Source organism: Stigmatopora argus, chromosome 11 (assembly GCF_051989625.1).
Source record: "Stigmatopora argus isolate UIUO_Sarg chromosome 11, RoL_Sarg_1.0, whole genome shotgun sequence".
Classification (NCBI taxonomy): Eukaryota; Metazoa; Chordata; class Actinopteri; order Syngnathiformes; family Syngnathidae; genus Stigmatopora; species Stigmatopora argus.
Genome location: NC_135397.1, coordinates 9,428,936 through 9,450,202, shown reverse-complemented (window position 1 = coordinate 9,450,202; position 21,267 = coordinate 9,428,936). Strand labels below are relative to the sequence as shown.

Genomic DNA, 21,267 nt, shown 5'->3' with positions numbered 1-21,267 from the left:
CGTGTCCTTTACTATAGTGTTGCTCCTTGTACCCAATTGATGTTTCGGTGGTGTTTGGACAGCGCTTGCTTGTTATAAAGGACCCCCCCACTGAAAAATGACATAACCTTTTTCTGTAAAATGCATGACTGGAGTCTCTGCAGTATGCCATCATAATCATCTTCTGGAAACCTTTCCCCAAATTATTATAATAGTCATAACAGGTTACACCAGCCCTAAACCAGTGTTGACTGGTTGTTAAAGGTTTCAGTTTTTTGTAAGTATTGTACATACTTGTGAATCAGAAATTTAATTTAAAAAAATGAATTAAAAAAAAAAAAAACACCATTCTATGCTACAACAACAGTCCAGGACCTAAAATTATGAAAAAAATGACTAGATTCTTTTGTTGAGGGTTGAGATTTGTCTCCATCTAGTGGTAGTATGTGTTGACGTCAGAATTGTGCGTTTGTCGACGTCACTTTTACTCTTGTTTTATTGTGACAATTATATATAGTGTATTTTTTTTTCATGAAGGCAAACTAAACACAAGACACAGAAAGGTCTTATTTCTCATTTTCTGAACTGCTTTTATCCCCATTAGGCCAGGATGTGACTCCTTATATTTTTATATTACTTATGTTATTTTACTTGGAAAACACACTGTGGAGTAGCACCACCAATTTCGTTATACGCAACTGTGTATGATGACAAAGGTTGATTTGATTTTATTAGGGTCGCGGGGGTTCGTTTGTAGCTTTTGGACAGCTTGCTGGTGAGTTGCTCATTTGATTCAGGTGTGGTAGAGGAGGGAGATATGGAAAACAGACTGGATAGGGGCTCTCGAGGACCGGACTTGGCCACCCCTTTAACTCGATCCGTCCATTCATGTCGATGCACAGGTTTTCTAACTGATACACGAGTTAGAAAGAACGTCTTACTGACGATTATAATTTCTCACATGTTGTGTAAGGTAATAATTACAATAACAGTTATATTTAACTGTCGCAATGTAAACGGTTCAGAGATCTGACATGTTTCATCAGTTTTTCTTGTGATAATAACAATCACGTCGGGATCGACTACTTTTGACTGAGTCAAGATGGCGGTCTGAACGGCACAGTTTGTTGTCCATGGGTACAAAGTATGTTTAAGTGTATCAACCGATCAGCGCAGTGTACAAGATATTTCCAAGCGTCGGGAAGCAGCTTCCATCTCAAGAAAGGAACTAAGTAAGTGCAGACCGAAGACCTTTCCCATTAGAAGAGGTAAATGAGTTTTTATCCCGCTTCTCCGGTTAGCTAGCCACTGAATCAATACAAGTACCGGTTGGGGCCGATAAGCCGGATACATGACCTCAGTTTTCCACCTTTAAACATTTGTCCTTTTTATATTGTCTTGATATATCGATATATTTATAATACACCAACTCATCGGTGTAATTTAAGTGTGTTTTATATAACAGTACAACACAATTTGATTGGCATCTAACCAATTTCTTCATGTTTTCTGGTCCAACCTTCATTGTTGATGAGTCAGGTTACTCCACAGTGGGTGTATCCCCATCCCAGTATTATTGCCAAGTGCTGTGATTCATGAAAAGTTATTGAATTTCCTGATAATTTCTCTTCTGGCTGGATTAGATCATTGTTGATTGGCTGAAGATTCTGTTTTAATCAAAGTTCAGTTCAGTCAATGCTATTGTATTTCATGTGGCAGCATCGTTGCCTCAGTTGGAGCCAGGGGAATAACAGGTTTATACATTCTACATTCCCGAATATTTGTGTTGATTCTGTGCTTATGGTGGTCTTTTTTTATAGGCTGGTGTCAACATCTCCACTCAGAATGATGGACCCAGCTCTAAAGAGTGTGGTCGCAGACATAATTCGCTCTCCTGAAGACAAGCGAGTTTACAGAGGCCTGGAGTTTAATAATGGATTGAAGGCCATGCTTATCAGTGACCCAACGACAGATAAATCATCCGCTGCTTTAGATGTACATATTGGTAAGAATATTGCTCTGCATTATAACCATTTGTTTTGTTGTACATTTAAACACGCATTCATCTGTCAGCAGTATTTTTTGTAAATATGTATCCTTCTAGGATGAAAAATTAGACAGACATATTATTTTAAATGTACTTTCCTATGTTGTAGTTGTGTGCATCACGAATGGATGGATACAAATGAATTCAACTAATTCCATCAACAGTCCATTTGAATTAAAAATCAATGCAAGACAATCATTTTACTTTTTAATTTTCAGGCTCATTATCCGACCCGGTGAACATTGCCGGTTTGGCGCACTTTTGCGAGCACATGCTCTTCCTGGGAACAAAGAAATACCCTAAAGAGAACGAATACAGCCAGTTCTTGAGTGAGCACGCTGGCAGCTCCAATGCCTTCACAAGTGGGGAGCACACAAACTATTATTTCGATGTGTCTCATGAGCACTTGGAAGGAGCCTTGGATAGGTAATGGACCATTTTAATTTATTTTTCATTCTTCATAAGCTATTTAGTTTCTGTACACTACTGTCACCTCTTGCTTTTGGTGGCAGTTAGTGTGGGCCAAGGTAATCTTTAGAAATTTTGGATTTTGACCAGGATTAAGAATGCACAAGAATGTTTTGTCAAGAAGAACATGGAAAGTTGTACTCTCTAGAATTGTAATTATATATATTTTTCATCCTTCATAATGCAGCAAATAGCCGAATAGATAACCATAACAGTGTGCTTTTAAATATATTTTAAAAAAAAGTATGTTTTGGTTTAAAGATGTAGGTTCCAGCTCCATTGCACACTTTGCAAGCTGGTTGTCTTTGCATTGCTGGGATGGGACTGCTCACATAACAGCTATAATGCTTTGGAAAAAAACACTCAGTCATATGGGGGGTATTGGATTACCTTCTTTATAAATGAGGAGTATTTGAGCTGGCACCTGTTTGCAGAATAGACTAATTCTTGTCCACTGCTGGTCTGTAGCACGGACCATCTGGAAGAATAAAATTCTGTAGGCTACAGTTGATCTTGTAATATTAATGATGCTCACTCACCATGTGTCAAATGTATTGCTAATTAGACTTTTTGGGGTTGAAAATTGCATTTCAAATTTATTGTTGTTGTCATTGTGTTAGAACGGCATCATTATAGGTATAATAATCTCATCAATTTCTATTGTGTAAATTTTAGATTTGCACAGTTTTTTCTCTGCCCACTATTTGACGAGAGCTGTAAGGACCGCGAGGTGAACGCTGTGGACTCTGAGCATGACAAAAACCTGATGAATGATGCTTGGAGGCTCTTTCAACTTGAGAAGGCAACTGGCAACCCAAAGCACCCATTCAGTAAATTTGGAACAGGTAGCTCTTGATGAATTGACTTTACATACTCTATTGTTACTTGACATAATTTTCCCAAGTGCAACTTGTTTTCATACTAACAGCACTTTTAAAATGACAATGGAAGCACTTGAACACCTAGTGAAGATATCACAATTATATATTCTTTTTGCCTAAATACTTTGGATAGTTGAGGCTCGGTAATTTTTCTCAAAACCATTTTCTCCATCAGTTACATTTTTACTAGATAGTTATAACTTCTTCAGCACAACTTGTTCTCTTTTTTTGTGGCTCCTTTATTATATTCGGAAATAAACACCTGGTGGCAGTCTTGTACTACGGGGAAGAAAGTTAGTGACTTAATCTTTTGTAAATGGGATCTTCAACTGGGGGCATTTTGATAGTTACAATTTTATGATCACTCATAATTAAATATTTGGCGTATTCTGGCACTCATACAGAATATAAAAAAGGCTTCAAATCTGACAAACTAAAATCCTAAAAATATTCGTGTTCAGATATTAGACCTGTCACATTTGTCAAATGACCTGAAAGAACATTGTACATTTCTGTTATTGGAAAATATGTTGTTGAAAAACAGGGTACTCCATTTTTGTTGTTGTTGTAGGTAACAAGTTGACCCTCGAGACAAGGCCATCTAAGGACGGAATTAATGTACGCCAGGAGCTCCTTCAGTTCCACTCTGCATATTACTCCTCTAATTTAATGGGTCTCTGTGTTTTGGGAAGAGGTAAGAAAAGGGTGAATGGAAAAAGAGGAAAGTGTTCACATGATTGACAGCACTATAACTGTTTAACACAAGCTTTTTTACGTACTTTCCGACAGGTTTGGGTCAAGTGTATATCTACTATTTTTTTGAATGAAGCACGTGCAATCTATAAACATCCTAAACTCAAGGCTCAAGTTAAATATTGTAATTGTAGATCATTTGTAAGACAATCGATTTTACTAGTCAAAACAGAAATGCGTCTTCATCATAAAAGTTCCTTTCTCCAATAGTTTTGTCAGAAATAATTGTCTTTTAACCAACAATGTTGTTGTGTCATACAATTTTAATATCCACAGAATCCTTAGATGAGCTGACCTCTATGGTGGTCAAGTTATTTGGAGAAGTGGAGAATAAAAATGTTCCTGTCCCGGAATTTCCTGAACACCCTTTTCAGGATGAATATCTGAAAGTGAGCTTTTCATCTTGGCCTTGTGTTATTTTGTTGTTGTTGTTTATTTCCAGGTAACATTTGACTAAGATGATTTTCACGTTTATTCTTCCAGCAATTCTACAAAGTGGTACCCATAAAAGACATAAGGAATCTGTATGTAACATTCCCCATCCCAGACCTGCAGAAATACTATAAGTCAAACCCAGGACATTATCTGGGACATCTCATCGGCCATGAAGGACCTGGAAGTTTGTTATCGGAATTGAAATGTAGAGGTAGGGTGTGTAGAAAAAGAGTACTCACATAGCAATAAAGTTTAGAATGACTGTCAAAGCTTTTCCATAAAAAAATGATGTATAACTTTCCTGAAATTGGCATTCTGTTGAGGTTGGGTAAATACGCTTGTTGGAGGTCAAAAAGAGGGGGCCAAAGGATTCATGTTCTTCATTATCAACGTGGACTTGACGGAAGAAGGTCTTTGTAAGTAGTGCTTTGTTTTTAGCTGTGGAGTGATTTCTAGAATAAATAAAAATGTGAATAACCTTTGCCTGTTCGTGTCGCCAACAGTGCATGTCGAGGACATAATCTTCCACATGTTCCAATATATCCAGAAACTGCGCACAGAAGGACCTCAGGAGTGGGTGTTTCAGGAATGCAAGGTAGCTACAGTGCTTGATTCATTGTATAAATTATATTTGGGGAAATAAAGCATGTCATTGTTATTTTAGGTATTTTCATCTGGCTATAAATCTGCAACATAAATAGCTATGACTCAGATTCTGTCTGTCTCTGTAGGATTTAAACAAGGTAGCTTTCCGGTTCAAAGACAAGGAGCGACCTCGTGGTTATACCTCCAAAGTAACTGGTCTACTACACGTAAGTGCCAGTGTTGCCTTCATTAAGTTTTATTAGAGTATTAGAGCTTGTGGATACTGCCCTGACAGTCAGTCACTAGCCCTCTAATGCTACGTTTCACTTACATTTTCTCGCAGTATTTTCCACTAAATGAGGTTCTAGCAGCAGAATACCTTTTGGAAGACTTCAGGCCAGACTTGATTGAGATGGTGCTGGATAAACTGAGACCGGAATATGTCAGGTGGGTGTAAGAATCTTTAGAATCAAATCATTTCAAAAGGAAACTTCTGTCCTCTGCAAATTAATAGTGCTCCTTTCTCTGCATGACTATGATGCTGTTTCATGTTGCATATCTGTAATCAAATATATTATTCCAGAGTTGTTTTAGTGTCAAAGTCATTTGATGGTCAAACAGACAAGGCAGAAGAATGGTATGGAACGCAGTACAAACAGGAGGGAATATCCGACGAGACCATCAAGGTGAATTTACCATTCTGATCAGATTAGTCTGTCAGATTTTTTTTCTGACAATAAATGCTTTCGATAAATGACATCAGCGGTAACTCAAGCATGTTCTTTTTCAGAAATGGGCCAGTGCGGACCTCAACGGCAAGTTTAAGTTACCAATAAAGAATGAGTTCATCCCTACCAACTTTGAAATTTACCCACTTGAGAAAGACTCCCCTTCTGTCCCTGCTTTAATCAAGGCAAGTGTGTTTGACAGGAAAGTAGTGCCACTGTTAATTTCATTAGAATCTGCTGTGTTATTCTGTTCGCTCGGTTCACGGTGCATCAAACAAATGTAATCCACTTTTGTGGCTTTTTAGGACACAGCAATGAGCAAAGTGTGGTTCAAGCAGGATGACAAATTTTTCCTTCCTAAAGCGTGTCTGAACTTCGAGTTTTTCAGGTATGTAATTATTCTGTCGCAAATGGAAAATTAAATATATTAATATCGTGATTTCAAATTAGTGTCATACAATAAGCTACTTTCTTTAGTTATTTTCAGATTCCATAACTTGAGTGGGAGACAATTGTACCCATGGCTAAACAAATGTGCAAAAACAGTTGGTTTAATTTCAAGTTTAGATTTTTTTTTACCAACACGTCAAAACCATTTGAAACGTAGCATTAAATTTATCCCAAAGCATTTTATTTAACATGAGTATACGATCAATTTCATTTTAACTTTACTTTTATCGGTACTATTATACGGTTTATACTTTTCAAAAGATGAATGAATCACCGTATATTCCCACTGGAAATAAGTATACTTTACATGCAATCATCATTTTTGGTTATTTTTCTTCCAATGCACTTTTTTTTTTCTTTGACCACTGCTATTTCTCTACAGCCCGTTTGCATATGTGGACCCATTACATTGTAACATGGCTTACTTATACTTGGAGCTCCTAAAGGACTCCCTCAACGAGTATGCATATGCAGCCGAGCTAGCTGGTTTGAACTATGACCTTCAAAATACCGTCTATGGGATGTATGTAAGTATTCTGATTCCCTCGCTATGACGTCAATGCTGCATCCCAAACCTAAAGAATCTCCTTCTACTCCATCCCAGACTGGGCTGTAGCGGCTCAGCCAGGCCTCAGTACTGTGAATTAGGAAAAAAGTATCGTTATGCACATTTAATGAATGAATTCCCATAAAATAACTCATTGGCTGTCATTGACGGCGATGGACGTACAATCCATTTTGTCCGGGAGATGTCCAGTGATTTAGTTTATAAAAGTGTACATACTAAACCTGGCTGATGTCAATATAGCTTCTATTCTGTGAATCTTTTCATCCTTCATCAGTCTCTTTCCCTTTCAATGGTTTATCTCCCCCAAATCACCCATTTCTAAAGAGCATTTCCGTTATATCTCACACAGGCAGGTGCAGAACTTTTATTATCACCCTGTTCTGAACAACTAACAAAGTTGGTGTGAGGTTCCGTCACATTTGTGGGGGACACAATGCCAAATATGAGGCTGCATATACATACTCTTCCGGTCATTCTTCAAATGCGTGGCCTGTCTGTCAATCCCATCAAATTTTTGTTGTTGTTTCTGTTCTTTACTCTTCCTCCTGTAGTCGCTACTTATATGCAGATCCACTGCACTGCAATATGACCTACCTGTTGCTCAGGTTACTGAAGGATGATTTAAGAGAGTATACATATGCAGCCCGCCTGGCAGGGCTTGTGTATGGCATAGACTCAGGGATGAATGCCATCCTAGTAAGTAAGACGCTTGAATCGTGAAGGGAAGTGGAGCTAATTTCAAGGCATTTCAAGTGTGGATATATATAACTGCTTTGCCTACTTTGACTGCTTTATGCTGTTTTGGGGGAATTTTTGCTTGCCGTTTCGATCTCATCGCAGATTCATTTGAAGATGAGTCTGACGGTTTATATATGGTCCTTCACTACATCAGAATGATTTTTTTAAATTTAAAATTAAGCACACTGAAAGTTTTTTAAAAGGCTTCAAGAATTAGATTTAAGATAAAATCCATTTAGTCTCATTGTACCTCATTTGAGTGGAAGAAAAATTTGCTAATGTTCAGGAGCTTTTCTGTTTTGAATTCAAATAATGAACAAAGCGAAACGGACTGAACTTTGCTTTAAGGTAATTAAATATTTTTTGCCCACTAACAAACAGGACAATGCAAAAAGCTCCTGAAAATGTTGAGTTGCTACTCGAGTGTCAACTGTGTTCAACTACCACAAACATTCATCCCTAACATTCTGCTTTGTTTGGAAAAACACACTAATCCCTCTGTGTTGACATTGATCATCATTAGCACTTTCTCTTTAAAATCAATGGTGGTCTCTCCTTGGGGGCAACACATTGAATCTGTGAGTTGTGCCAATTAGTTGGAGTGTGGACAGCTGGCAATTTGTCAGGGTTAGTAACCTTGCAGGAGTTGACTGTGACCTAGAATATTGGTAGGAATCAGTGTGATTGCTAAATCAAGAAGTATTGATGACACAAGTAATAAAGTGACTTTGAATCGCTGACTCCAGATCCAATATTCTTGCACAAGCCGAGAGACAACCATCACATTGATAAATGACTAAAATTGTTTGACGTCCACTTGACCATGCCCTGAAACTGTCTGCTCTTTGTTGCTGCTCCAGCTCTCTGTAAAAGGTTACAATGACAAGCAGGACATCCTGTTGAAAAAGATCATTGAGAAGATGGCCACATTTGAGATCGATGAGAAGCGTTTTGACATCATCAAGGAAGCGGTATATATTTGTATTTTTTGGAGGGGAGGGGGGGGGGGTGATCATTTTGTCCTGCCACAGACGATTTGACATTATTTCAAATACGTCTGTAAACCCCCACTCCCTTGTCTTTGGCAGTATATGAGGTCTTTGAATAACTTCAGAGCAGAACAACCACACCAGCACGCCATGTACTACCTCCGTCTACTCATGACTGAAGTTGCATGGACTAAAGATGAGCTCAGAGATGCGTTAGAGGGTGAGATGCTTTTTATGTGCAGTGGTGGCTCATTTTGTGAGTCATACATTTCCGGTTATATAAACTGGGAGGACGGGGTGTGAATACCAGCCTCTCCCAGTCATAATGGTTCAGAGGCCTAGCGTCACCCATGAGTGCCTTATTAAATGTTAATACACCATATTTGAATTCAAGTCATTTTTCTAGAACCTGTTCTTCAGTGGCCGCAAAGTAGGTCATTTCATTGTGTGCTTTTTTCCCTCCTAGCAATCTGTGATCTGTATTTCAGATGTAACTCTCCCGCGCCTCAAGGCGTTCATACCTCAGCTGTTGTCACGGTTACATATTGAAGCCCTTCTCCATGGCAACATCACCAAGGAGGTCCGTTGGTGTTCTGCTATTTCGAAATGGTTTATAATTACAATTCTTCACCGGCTAAACTATATTCTTACCCACTCTCCTCTATCATGAATTTAGTCTGCCCTTGGCATGATCCAAATGGTGGAAGACACTCTCATTGAGCACGCACGCACAAAGCCTCTCCTACCAAGCCAACTGATCCGATACAGAGAGGTGCAGGTTCCAGACGGTAGGTCGCGTACTCAATCACACTCCAGTCAACCACTTGTAATCAAACCCCTGCATGTTTCCACAGCAACCAAACAGAGGGGCCCTCAGCCTTTATGCATGTTTGGCCATTGTTACTCGTCTTCTTTAAAAAATGCTTCAGTTAATTGTAACATCTCTGATTTTCACAAAATGTGCATACGCCGTATGTATATGTGTATATATGTATGTATGTACTGTTTCTTACCCCCAATTCAACCAGTAAGTACTACTTTCATGTTAACCAATCGACAGGTGGCTAATAATAAATGAGATTGGCCCCGATCACTTTTTGTAGCTTCAGTCAAAAGGGCCTTTCCAAGCTAATCTAATGCCTCAAAACATCTGTAAAACTTTTGTACATTTAGGACCGAAGTAAAGGAGTAGCGTGCCTCTTAAGTGCACGAGCGAAACTATATACCATGGTCTCCTAGCTTGATTAGTCTTCTTCACAAACTGAAGTTGATCTCAGAAGGAGCCAGGTTACCCAGTATGTCGCCACACATTATTTGAGAGAGAGAGAGAGCGATAGAGAGAGAGAGAGAAAGAGAAAGTATTAACATCAGCTAAAAAAACTTTAAGAGTACACTTTGGAACCGTCAGCAACAAGGCAGTTAGGCACACCTTGTCAAGACTTCTCCCACCATTTGAGCTCTTAATTCATTTTAGGCCTCCTTCCAGTAGCAAGCTATTTGAGTCTGAAGCAGTAGAACACCTTGACACGACTAAAACTAAGCATGAAATATGTGGCCTTGGCGTTTTGCCAACTAGGAAAAATTCAGCTCTAAAAAGTATGATAAGCATGGACTTCATTAACCCTGTCATACACAAATTACGATATCATTTTTTTAACCCTAACAGGGCACTCTTAAGTCATTGGCTCCCATTGACAGTGCTAGATGTTAATTCGCCGCGCCCACTCAAAATGGATTGGATTTCTAACGCTGTCAATGTCACTGAAACATGAGCATTCACAGTCTCCTCACTTTAAATGAAATGGGCGTCATGCAATTTAATGAGTTAAATACAAGGGAAAAAATTAAGAATTTAAAAATATATATTTAAATCATATTTACTGTGAAGGAACTACATCTAACTGAATGTATCAATCCTGAATATTGTTCCATACACTAATCAATTCTCTTTTAACTTGCTCTGCTCTCTATTACGAAACAATCCTATCGTTAGCACCAGTATTTGGGATAGATGCAAAATATGTGAACCTTGTTGGTTTCCTGGCAGGCGGCTGGTATGTTTATCAACAACGAAATGAGGTGCACAACAATTGCGGCATTGAGATTTACTACCAGACCGATATGCAAACCACCTACGAGAACATGCTGCTGGAGCTCTTCTGTCAGATCATTTCCGAGCCGTGCTTCAACACGTTGAGGACTAAAGAACAGCTGGGTGAGATTCCTTCCGTTAACGGAACAGCCGCTTTACATTTGAATTTGTACATGTGGCATAGGTTTCAGTATATTGCACAGCGCGCTTCACGATAAGTTGTAACGCATTTTGTCCTTTTCGCTCTTAAGGCTATATTGTGTTCAGTGGACCAAGGCGGTCCAATGGGGTCCAAGGCCTTCGCTTCATTATCCAGTCAGAAAAGGCGCCGCATTATCTGGAGAGCCGCATCGAGGCCTTCCTTTGCACCATGGAGAAATCGGTGGAGGAGATGAGTGACGAAGCCTTCCAGAAGCACATCCAAGCCTTGGCTATCCGCCGCCTGGACAAGCCCAAAAAGCTGTCTGCTGAATGCGCCAAGTACTGGGGAGAGATCATCTCCCAACAGTACAATTTTGATCGAGGTGAGCTACTTCAAAGGTCCTCCTCACCTTACTGCTACATCTGAATCCCAGTCAAATATATTCAAATGCCCTTTTGATCTGGGGCATTTACTTTTCTTACGCATTAAGTTGAGTGCATTTTTGGATTGTTCTTGTAACCGAGTTGTGCTTGAAGAACATTTATTTGAGTCTTTGCGTTTTGTCACAGATAATGTGGAAGTGGCCCATCTGAAGACGTTATCAAAAGATGACATTATGCAATTCTACCGTGTAAGTCGATCAACTATTTTGTGTTTCTGCGCCTGCTTAAGAGAGGAGAGATGGGGAGAAAAGAGTGATCACAATACAAATAACCAAAATACATTAATAGTAGAAACAATGTATATTCTCCATTTAGTGTTTCTGGGAAACTCCTCATGTCTTTTGTTTACATTTGTTACTGAATGTTTTTTTTTTCCCATGTCAAGCAAAGATGATGAGAATCCTACAATTATAATTTTATGTTGATTAATATGGGTAGCCATTGTTAGTGACAAACAAAACAAATTGTAGACCAAAATTTGTACAGTACAACCAAAAGGAGAAAGTTCGAATATGTTTTCACTATTTGCGATATTATAGGGAGGGGCAACAATACATTGGGTTTACTAAAACAGTGAAATATCTATCTAAATCTTTGTGTACAGTCAGCAAACGTTGCTGCAATAACATAAACTTAAAACCAGCTATATTGAGCCTGTTTGAAAAAAATCAATTCTGTTCTCCAAAAATACAGTATGTGCAGAATATATATTTTTGAGGTAGGGTTCTGAAGACTCCATTGAGGAAAAAAAACAGAAATTAATGTAGCCTGGTATTTAAAATATATCTTTAAAAAATATATGATTGCTCACATTTTCCTTTTCCTAATACTTTAATTTAAAAGTAGAAACAAAATCAAATTCCATGCAATCAAAACTTGAACCTATTGAAAAGATTTAGTACACCATCCATCTAACAAATGTAATCAAATACACTTGCGGAATTTTTTTTAAAATGTAAAAATAACACATACACTTTAAACAAAGTTTCCTGACCCTTGCGTGCGCCCACAGGAGCGCCTGACCCTCGATGCTCCGAAACGACACAAGATGTCGGTGCACGTACTGTCTAGAGAGATGGACACCTGTAAGTATCTACAGTGATGTGAGCCAATTGAAGGATGCCACACAGCTGACTTTTGTCTATGTCAGGTCCACTTGTTGGAGAATTTCCTGCTCAGAATGATGTCAACTTGGCACCTGCACCTTCTCTGCCACAGGTAACTACCCAGTTAACCATTTCAGTTCCATTGACAAGGACCGACGTCCAATCACGCGGCTCGTTTCAGCCTTCTGCTGTGAATTTAAATAAGTTTGTCACTTGTAGACGCCCACTCCATTTGAATCGGGAGGGTTGTCAGGGAATTAACAAATGCTCATTCGCTGCCAGCCCTCCCGATTCAGTTGGAGTGGATGCAAATGGCTGCCATTTTGGTAAATTTCACGTGGAGTTGAGTTGTTATTGTGACAACAGAAATCTTTAAAATGGGATTTTCCCATGTTCCACAGCCGTCGTTAGTCCGAGACATGACGGAGTTCAAGAGGAGCCTCCCTCTCTTCCCCCTGGTTCGATCTCACATCAACTTCATGGCAGCCAAATTGTGAGTGCACCTGGTGCGATTTGAATAAGCCTGCATGAGTGTGTGGTGGAGTACATATGAATGTGCGCGCATGCAGGATTCACCAGAAAGGAAATGCTTTGAAACAAATGTGTGTGATCAAGATACAAAGGTCACCATAGCGGTGTGACTCAATGTTAGAACCTCATGTTCAAGTTGAACAGGAGATGCAACACTTCAAAAAATGATGTCACAGTTCTGTATAAGCTTTTTGTAGAACTAGACACCACCAAACAAATACATTTTTACTCATGCCCATTTTCCATGTTGAGATTGTTTTAGTCCTCCCACAGTTGTTTTTAACTCATTTTATGTTAGGGCCCTTTTGATGAGCTTTTGTAAAATCAGCTTACCACGAAAAACCTCGCCCATAGGAAAAACAAATATTTATTTTTTATTTCATCTCACAATTCTTCTAGACGTAAAATGACATCTCAGGGGTACTGACATGCTGATTCTTTTTTGAACTTTCAGTTTTAGATTGAAATGTTTTATCAGTCTCACCTGTATTATGTATTTTTTTCATTTAAATAAATGTGATCAAGAGCGATTTCATTTCGGCATCCTGTGGGCAGACATGTTTGGAAAAATACATTTAGGAATATTTACAAGACGTGTTTGGAAAAATACATTTATTCAACAGAACATTTACATAGTAATTTAGTGAGACCGAGTGAATGCAGGAAAGCTTGATCATAAACGTGCAAGGTTAAATGTCTTTTCATTGGGTCAAAAGAGCAATTTAGGAACTTTTATTGTGGCCACACCTCACACAAACTTTTGCAAAATCAAACTGTGAAACACCTGCTAAATTTTCAGTTACAGTTGAACTAATAGACATTCCTAGATGTTGCAACATTTGTGTCAGTGGTATTTGTCAGAAGGCTGAGTGGAAATAGAGCGGGTCCCTTTACAACATTCACAGGTGTCTCCACAGTGACATACATTTGATCACGTGACAAAAAGAGTTTTTAATCAAAATGGTATATTCGAGCAATGCGTCCATGTTGACATCCCTCTGTGTAAAATTCCGAAATTTTCTGATTTCTTTTGACGAGCCTCTTAGACAATGAAGGTGAAGGCTGCCAAGGCATGACAACAATATCTTATAACCAGCTTGAAGAAACAAAGGAAAATTCATGGCACCTACGTAACTTCATGCTTCCTGGTTGTCAGACCTCTCCGGTTCTTAACATTTTATTTATTTTCCATACATCTCAAACACGGGCAAAATAAACATTTTCCAGTAAATGATATAAAACAATTTGTTATAAAACAGTTAACCTTATACCACCCTTAAAAGACAAGTGTTTGAGCCTCTTTGTTGCTGTTCACGTGTATGCATTCTGGTGCGTTTATCCATTTCCAAAAGTGGTGTCTCTGAGGTTATAAATAAATGTTGGCAGGAGTCAGGTGGGAAAGTGACACTGACATGACTCCCTCTTTCATGACGGTCAGGCTTCTTCCTGCTCTGGAAAGTTGAGAATCTTGCGATGAGCTTGCCGCATGTACTGCTGCTGTTTAAAGTACACTTTGAATGACCCCTTGATGGCCACGAAGGCGATTCCTCCCTGAAAAGGGAAAGATATTCACATGATCAGAAAAATGTTACCAGGTTTGTAGCGTTAGAGTTGCAGAATTGTCTTTTGGCCCACCAGGATGGTCCTCTGCAGGTTGGAGTTGACACTGCTGAACATGAGCTTCCCCACAATAGTGGCGATGGTGGGGAACACCAGAGCGCCACACAGGATGCGAGTGGCTGAGACGTGATCGGCCAAGGGGCTGGCCTCAGCGGGTATGCGCGGGACCGGGCAGCCGATCCCTGCGGTGAACATGGGCGCCACGAAAAATGAGCTCACATGAGTTCGCAACTGAAAAGGAACAAAAGCAAACGCCTTTGCGAACCGGGGAAGATGCTGTTGAGGATTTGCAGTTTGTTGGAGTATTTCCTCCAGAGACGCAGGACGTAATCCTCCCAGCGGATCATTTTGCCGAGGATCAGCATGACGGGAATGGTGGGCAGGCCGATGAGAAGGAAGAGCGGGTCGGCACGCTCCATAACATCAAGGCCCTCCTTGTGGCCCACTACCTGCACTCAAGACAGAACAAACCACCACATTCCTTCAAGACAGGCATTTCACTCCACATTTAAAATCTACTCAACCAGAAAGTGCTTTTATATTTTAAACTCAAACTCGCATGGACTCCAATGGTCTGACCTGCATGACGGTGACGGCCCCATAGGTGACGGCGGTCCAGTAAATTGAGCCCACCATGATGCCTGCGGCGGCAAAGGGTCCGGCCTTTGATACGAGTCGGTCGGCCAGGTCCAATACGTAGACCACAGGACCTTAAGGAAAGAAAGAGCAAAACACACTGGTGGGTCTGGGCGATTTTAAGATCGTGCTCAAAGATCAGTAAAATACCTCCTTTAAGGCAGTCTAAATAACTTCAAAATAATTGGGTAGTATGGAAAGAAACAACAAAAACATGACTTTTTGGGGGTGTTTTGGCCTGACATTCTTTGCACAATGAAAAATATGATAATGCAACCACTGCATTAAATATTCTTCCATTGCAACAACACTTCTCAGCTTTGACAGAAACACATTCAACGTATTATATTAATTCCTAAGGATGACAGTGATTGTGTTGTATTCAAATGTAACAAGGCAAGAGGCGACATCTTGAAGGCTGTTTTTTTCTGAATTGATGGAATTATTTTTGGCCATGAGACAGATTTTGCCAGAGAAGCACAAGTACCTGGCGCTCTTTGCACAGCTGGTGAGCCGTGCCGTGAGCTACCAAAACAAAAACATTGGGCTCTTTGGAAAAACTAACATAACACTTGAGCTCATCAACAGTGCTAGACGTACCAGAGTGACCCTACAATTAGTTTTTTTCACCATGACCACACAGGCATATTAATGATTACAACGCTGAAAATCAGGGCAGAGCTCTTCCTAACGTTCCAATGGTTTTAATGTTATTTCATAAATTAATTCAATGGCACTGAAACATAATCATTCAATTCCACTCGTGGTAAGTAAAATTCAGTTCAAGATCCTGCAATGCTTGAGTGCATTTCTGTGGCTTATTTTGATGACAGACGAGGAATGCTTTCTGCTCTACGCCGCATGAGCCTTTGGCGGCCGGAGGAAAAATATGGGTCGCTCCTTAATGATCCGCCGACAGAACGGAGACCCAAGCGTTTCATTACATCCGCTCACAGCCGATTTCGGAATTAAGATAATTAAAAAGGGGGTCAGCAAACCGATGCTAGAGTTGCGTGTGCATGTTTGGCAGACTGTGGAGCAAACGAGGACACGCTGTCCTCTGAGCCGTGTTGATCTGCTCGCTTTGGCTCTGCAGCAGGTGCCGATGGCAGCGCCGCCGCGCAGAAATACGACGACCCGCGTCCATCGCCCCTTGCGCCGCACCTCTGTGCCAATAAACAAAGGCTGGGTAAATAGATAAGCTGATATGTGGCCATGGGGTTTCACAGTGGGGAAATGAGAGCTCTCCCTTGCTACAACCTCAAACTTGAAAGCTGTCAACAGTGTCAGTAAGCTGTGAAATTGCTCTTTCATGCAGTCAAAAACAGCAATATTAGCATTTCACAAAATTTCACTCTCTGAACAACAGGTTATTCAGTAAATCAAAGGTAATAATGCATATAAATGTTAATGGTTCTTGTGCTCTAACACAAGCACTGCACAAAAATAGACATTCCTAGAATATTGTAGTCAATAGTCATTGCAACAGCAATGCGGGTGAACTACTTAAGTCACCGTGCTGAATTTAGGCCAATATAAGAGAAAGCCCAGAACATATTCATGATCTATATATTTGGTTTTTACAATAAGGCTTAATAGATTCAGGGTTGTGAGCTTGTAGATGGATAATTAATTATTTTTGAAGCATAGGTTCCAAAATACACACTTTGTATGATGAACAAAGGCATATATAAATCACATTTTGGTTACTTTTTTATTACTCAGGTCAAGAACATTTTAGAAGTTGGCAAAAAAATATAACACTGCAATGCACTCAGAAGTTAAAACTAGTATTGGGTGAATTCTTTTTTTTTCTTAATGACAATGAGTGACCAATCGATTATTTTCCATACTCAAAAGAATACTTTTTTATCTACTGTCCTAAATCAGAAGCATGACATCACATTTTATTAATTTAGCAAGCCTCATGCTAAATTGCTCAGTCTTTGATGAGCTGACTTATCAGCTTTTTATTACCGTACTTTAACTCATCTCACCAATCTCAAACTCAAAGTACAACCCCACATTTCTGTCTGACAGCAGGAAGTATGGCTGGAAGATTATCTATTTTGAATCAGCAGGTAAGGTGTACATAATTTCTTACACAGCCATTTCTAAAAAATGTTATTCAGAAAAAAATAATCAAAACAGATGAACTTCCAGTTTGCATTAAATGAAAATGATACCATGGATTCCATAGTTGATTTCAGGGAACTTCAAGGAGCAAGAGCAAGCTGTATTTGTAGATATCTACCAAAATAAAACCAATAATTTTAGATATTAAAAAATATCACTTGGTTCAGTCTACAATGTGGTTAACATTAATGATCTCCAAGTGGTATGTTACCAAAACACCCTGTAATAAAGGACAAAGGAGGGAATCCTTATCGGTCTTAGTCTCTCTGCGAATTGCTATCAACGTCATTGCTGGTAAATTAGTTAATGACACAATAGATCAACCATGAAATTTATACTTCAACATAATTGCTCATCTGAAATAAGCTCTTTAAACAACTTTGTTTGTCAGCGTTAAAATTGGTAGCACAGTAATTAAGAGTTCCCCGGGGACCTCAGCACCAATTAATTCTGATGATAAACACTTTCATCTTAAAATAGCAAGCGTCCAGCCAAGTGGTAAATATCACATGCGGCAGGGTATGTAGTAGGGTGAAAGAAGTGAGCTGAACCATCGGCTTATAGCACCTGAGTGAGTGACAGCACAGCCTTGGTCTCTATAAATATAAATGAACCTCACAGGCTTCCGCCAGACAACATTGTCTTGAGGCCAGGTCTCATCTCACATTGCAGCATCTTGCCCTTTGAAGATAAAATTTGAGTAGCCCTGTGGCTGATGGATAATTCAGTGTGCATTATTAGCCTTAACTAAGTGCTTTCAGGGTATAAACATTGTCAACGCAGGCTTCTACCATATCCTAGCATCTAATTGTAGAATATTTAGAACTAGACAACTCTATACTAAGCAGATTTTCAGCAAGTTTAGCTTGGGCTGGTGTTTCAAAATAGCTGGTCAGCTTAACCAATCAGAATCAATGAAGCTGCCATTTCTCCAAAACATAATATTTTGCCCATTCAGCCAGGAAGTCCAACAATCGAACAGCCCGCTGTTTCTCAGTCATTAGTCACTATACACTTTTATGTCAGGCTCTAACGTTACTGCCAAAGAAGCAAACATGGGAGAAAACTAACATTCTGCACTTTGTTATCCCGAAACCTGTTTAATCAATACCTTCCCAAAAGGTCACTTACCCAGTTTAGGAAAGACAATGAGATATTCTGCATTACACTGTGGACAGGCTACACGAGCGGTGCTGTTGCCACGCTGCTTCTCATCCACCCAGCGCTGTAGGCAGGCCTGGTGGACCCACTTGGTGGAACCCCGGCAGCGACACGGTCGTACCCACTCCGCTGTGCGATCATCCTCGTCTGTTGCGAAGCACACCCAGCAGCTCCTAAAACCAAGGAATGATAGAATGGTCTGATCAAGAAAAAACATGCTACCTGAAATACATCAAGTCACTTTAAAATCAATCAACTTGCCATAGAAGTAAAGCTGAATAATGTCCGCTTATATTAACACTTGGGCAACTGTCTTCACAGCACATCAACATTACCTTTCTTTGAGTTGTCATGACGTCAGTCAGTTGACAATGTAAATAGTAACTTTAGGGCTAGTTTAGAGTTCGACAAGGATAAAGGAGAGCTATCTCTCACCTACTTTTGAGATTACTTGAGGTAAGCCACGAATGTCAATAGTAAAAATATTGGAATGCAAAGGCTGAGAGACTGGGGAGCTGAAAAGATCTCAACAATGCACAGCGGATAGAAGCGAGGGAGGTACAAAACAGTGCTCCAACTGATTCATTAGATCCTATTCAGGTAACCTAGCCCACAGCAGGATAGGATTTAATAAACCACTGGCTAAATTGACTCCTACAAGTGGAAATTGACACTGTTGCTCAACATTTGCCTCTACATAGGGGAACAGAACTCCAGGAAAAGTATGTAAACGTGAAACAATATTAAGCTTGGCCAAAATCCATATTTGGATTCTATAAAATACATATTATTTGCATCACAAAGATGAAAAGAGTGAAACAATCGTCAGTGATTTATTAGCAGTCACTTTTTTTGCAATCAAGGTACACAATTTAATTGACAAAGATCTAAAACTACAGCAGCAAGCAATAACATGTATGACATTGCATCACACAGTTGCACGCTGTCAGGCCCTTTATCATTTTAACATTGTACTTTGATGACACTGGATTATGCTGGAAATAGTAATAGCTTAGTTCAGTAGAAATGAAACTGTGGGTGAGGTGGCAGGAAGAGAAATGAAGCAGAAAGACACTTAGTAGACACATTATCACGTAAATGTGAATGTTGATGACACTTGCAGTATTTATCACGCCCTGAAGAAAAAACCTTGACCACTTAATAGAATGGATAAAATGATACAGTGATTATCGTGATAGATTATTTTTTTAATCCTAATGATTTTGTTTCAGTAGCTGTAAAATGTGTATGGCCATTGAGAAAGAAAGCAAGGGATCAATAATAATAATTAGGATAATAGTAAGGCAAGAAGGTTGTGAAGCGCCTAAAAAATGTTGCTCACCATCAGGTTGTGCAAAACTGAATTGCAGATGTCAACTGATCGTTGAAAGTAGGCCAAGATAAGAGGTGTGGCAGTCTTATACTTGTCAATGATCGTAGCTAAATATCCTAAATGTACAAGATCTACATCTTTTGGCCATCATCTCTTAAAATAAAAGTGTTTCCCTTGCTTATTTTTTGTAATGTGTTTTTTAACGGTTATGGAACAAATACGTTTTGTGCAACAGATGCATACGTAAGATAAGTTTACTGTTCCCTACCAGACCAATTCACAATCTACAAAAGCCTACAAGTCGATGAGCAAAAAAAGGTATTGACTAAAACTAAAAGTACACATTTTAACACAATTTTAATCAAAACACTGTTGATATCATCTACCATACCTCATTAGTTATGATTTGCCATGACCCGTGATATTTTTATTTCCCACGACATAGTGATGCAACGTAATTTTTCTATTAGCGTACTAGCGAAGGTAAGACTTACCTGTCGAGATTCTGCTGCAAGACCACCGCATCTTCGTCCGCCATTGGCGAGAACAGTGTGGCGTCGTTTTGGAAGTCAAAAATTAACATAAAAACAAAAATGCGTGAAATCAGAGACCGGCAATGGCGAAACAAGCTACCAAGGCCTTCGTGCTGACGCAAGCCACCAACTACTAAGCTACAACCGAGGACGATCCTACTCATTCGTGGTCATTGCAGGTTATCTATCTCTTCGTTACAGCCTGTGCACAAGTGCAAATATTAAACATGTTTTTTAGCCGTGTTCTAGTGTTCGATCGCTACCATATCGATGTGGACGCTTGAATTCAGATCCGATGTCAGTCGAACTTCGAGGTAGTGCAACACCGCCATGAGTGACAACGTCATCAAAACAAGGACGTGCCCACGTGAAATCATTTCCCCCGTCAACATGGGAAATGTAGTTTAACGACTCTTCTTTCTAAGCAGGAAAAAATCACAAATCTAAATTTTCAGTTGTGCAGCAGCAAAATAAGGTCGCAAATTGTTTATAATTGTTTAAATAATATATTTTATATAAATAAACATATCAAGTGAATGAACTTGGTCACCCAACGCGATACATTGAGCAATTTTAGTTATGATTTGTTGGACATTTACTGTCAAAATAGTCTGTATGTCTAAAGAAAAAAATGCATTATACGTAAGGATCATTTTGTTAACTTAACTCTTTAACTGCCATGGCAAAACATTTTAAAAACCCAATATTTTTCCCCCAATTCCGATTCTCTGGAAAAGACGTGATTGGGCCTGATTTTCCGATAAATTCCGATCCGATTTCTGATCGGGGACAGCCCTAATCAGAACACATGCAAAAAATAAATAAATACATTTTGAAAGGTTTTGAATTTTTACTACGGTTGATAAAATAGATTTTATAGGTCTTCTATTTGCCGATTTGAACCCTTACTGGG

General features: G+C 39.4%; 2 protein-coding genes across 4 annotated transcripts; one reads left to right on the top strand and one right to left on the bottom strand.

Annotated features, from left to right (window-relative positions):
- Nucleotides 1-685: 685 nt before the first annotated feature.
- Nucleotides 686-12,942, top strand: ide (insulin-degrading enzyme). 3 transcript variants are annotated; one of them, XM_077612434.1, is made up of 25 exons: nucleotides 686-1,211; nucleotides 1,800-1,984; nucleotides 2,245-2,452; nucleotides 3,170-3,339; nucleotides 3,947-4,069; nucleotides 4,405-4,517; nucleotides 4,612-4,774; nucleotides 4,887-4,979; nucleotides 5,067-5,158; nucleotides 5,295-5,375; nucleotides 5,492-5,595; nucleotides 5,732-5,834; nucleotides 5,939-6,061; nucleotides 6,182-6,264; nucleotides 7,446-7,590; nucleotides 8,493-8,603; nucleotides 8,721-8,841; nucleotides 9,110-9,201; nucleotides 9,298-9,409; nucleotides 10,669-10,836; nucleotides 10,965-11,237; nucleotides 11,425-11,486; nucleotides 12,311-12,383; nucleotides 12,449-12,516; nucleotides 12,806-12,942. In XM_077612434.1, the coding sequence occupies exons 1-25, from the start codon at nucleotides 1,126-1,128 to the stop codon at nucleotides 12,899-12,901; spliced, it is 3,048 nt and encodes a 1,015-aa protein (XP_077468560.1). In that variant the 5' UTR covers nucleotides 686-1,125; the 3' UTR covers nucleotides 12,902-12,942. The 3 variants fall into 3 exon arrangements, with proteins under 3 accessions (XP_077468560.1, XP_077468558.1, XP_077468557.1); XM_077612432.1 differs by lacking the exon at nucleotides 7,446-7,590 and adding an exon at nucleotides 6,709-6,853 and having other exon boundaries at nucleotides 692-1,247; XM_077612431.1 differs by lacking the exon at nucleotides 7,446-7,590 and adding an exon at nucleotides 6,709-6,853 and having other exon boundaries at nucleotides 693-1,211.
- Nucleotides 12,943-13,532: 590 nt separating this feature from the next.
- Nucleotides 13,533-20,729, bottom strand: marchf5 (membrane-associated ring finger (C3HC4) 5). Its single transcript, XM_077612438.1, has 6 exons — nucleotides 20,316-20,729; nucleotides 18,459-18,661; nucleotides 15,135-15,265; nucleotides 14,821-15,004; nucleotides 14,571-14,737; nucleotides 13,533-14,486 (listed from the first exon to the last, which is right to left on the bottom strand). Exons 1-6 carry the CDS (start codon nucleotides 20,516-20,518, stop codon nucleotides 14,370-14,372), a joined length of 1,005 nt encoding a protein of 334 aa, XP_077468564.1. The 5' UTR covers nucleotides 20,519-20,729; the 3' UTR covers nucleotides 13,533-14,369.
- Nucleotides 20,730-21,267: the final 538 nt, after the last annotated feature.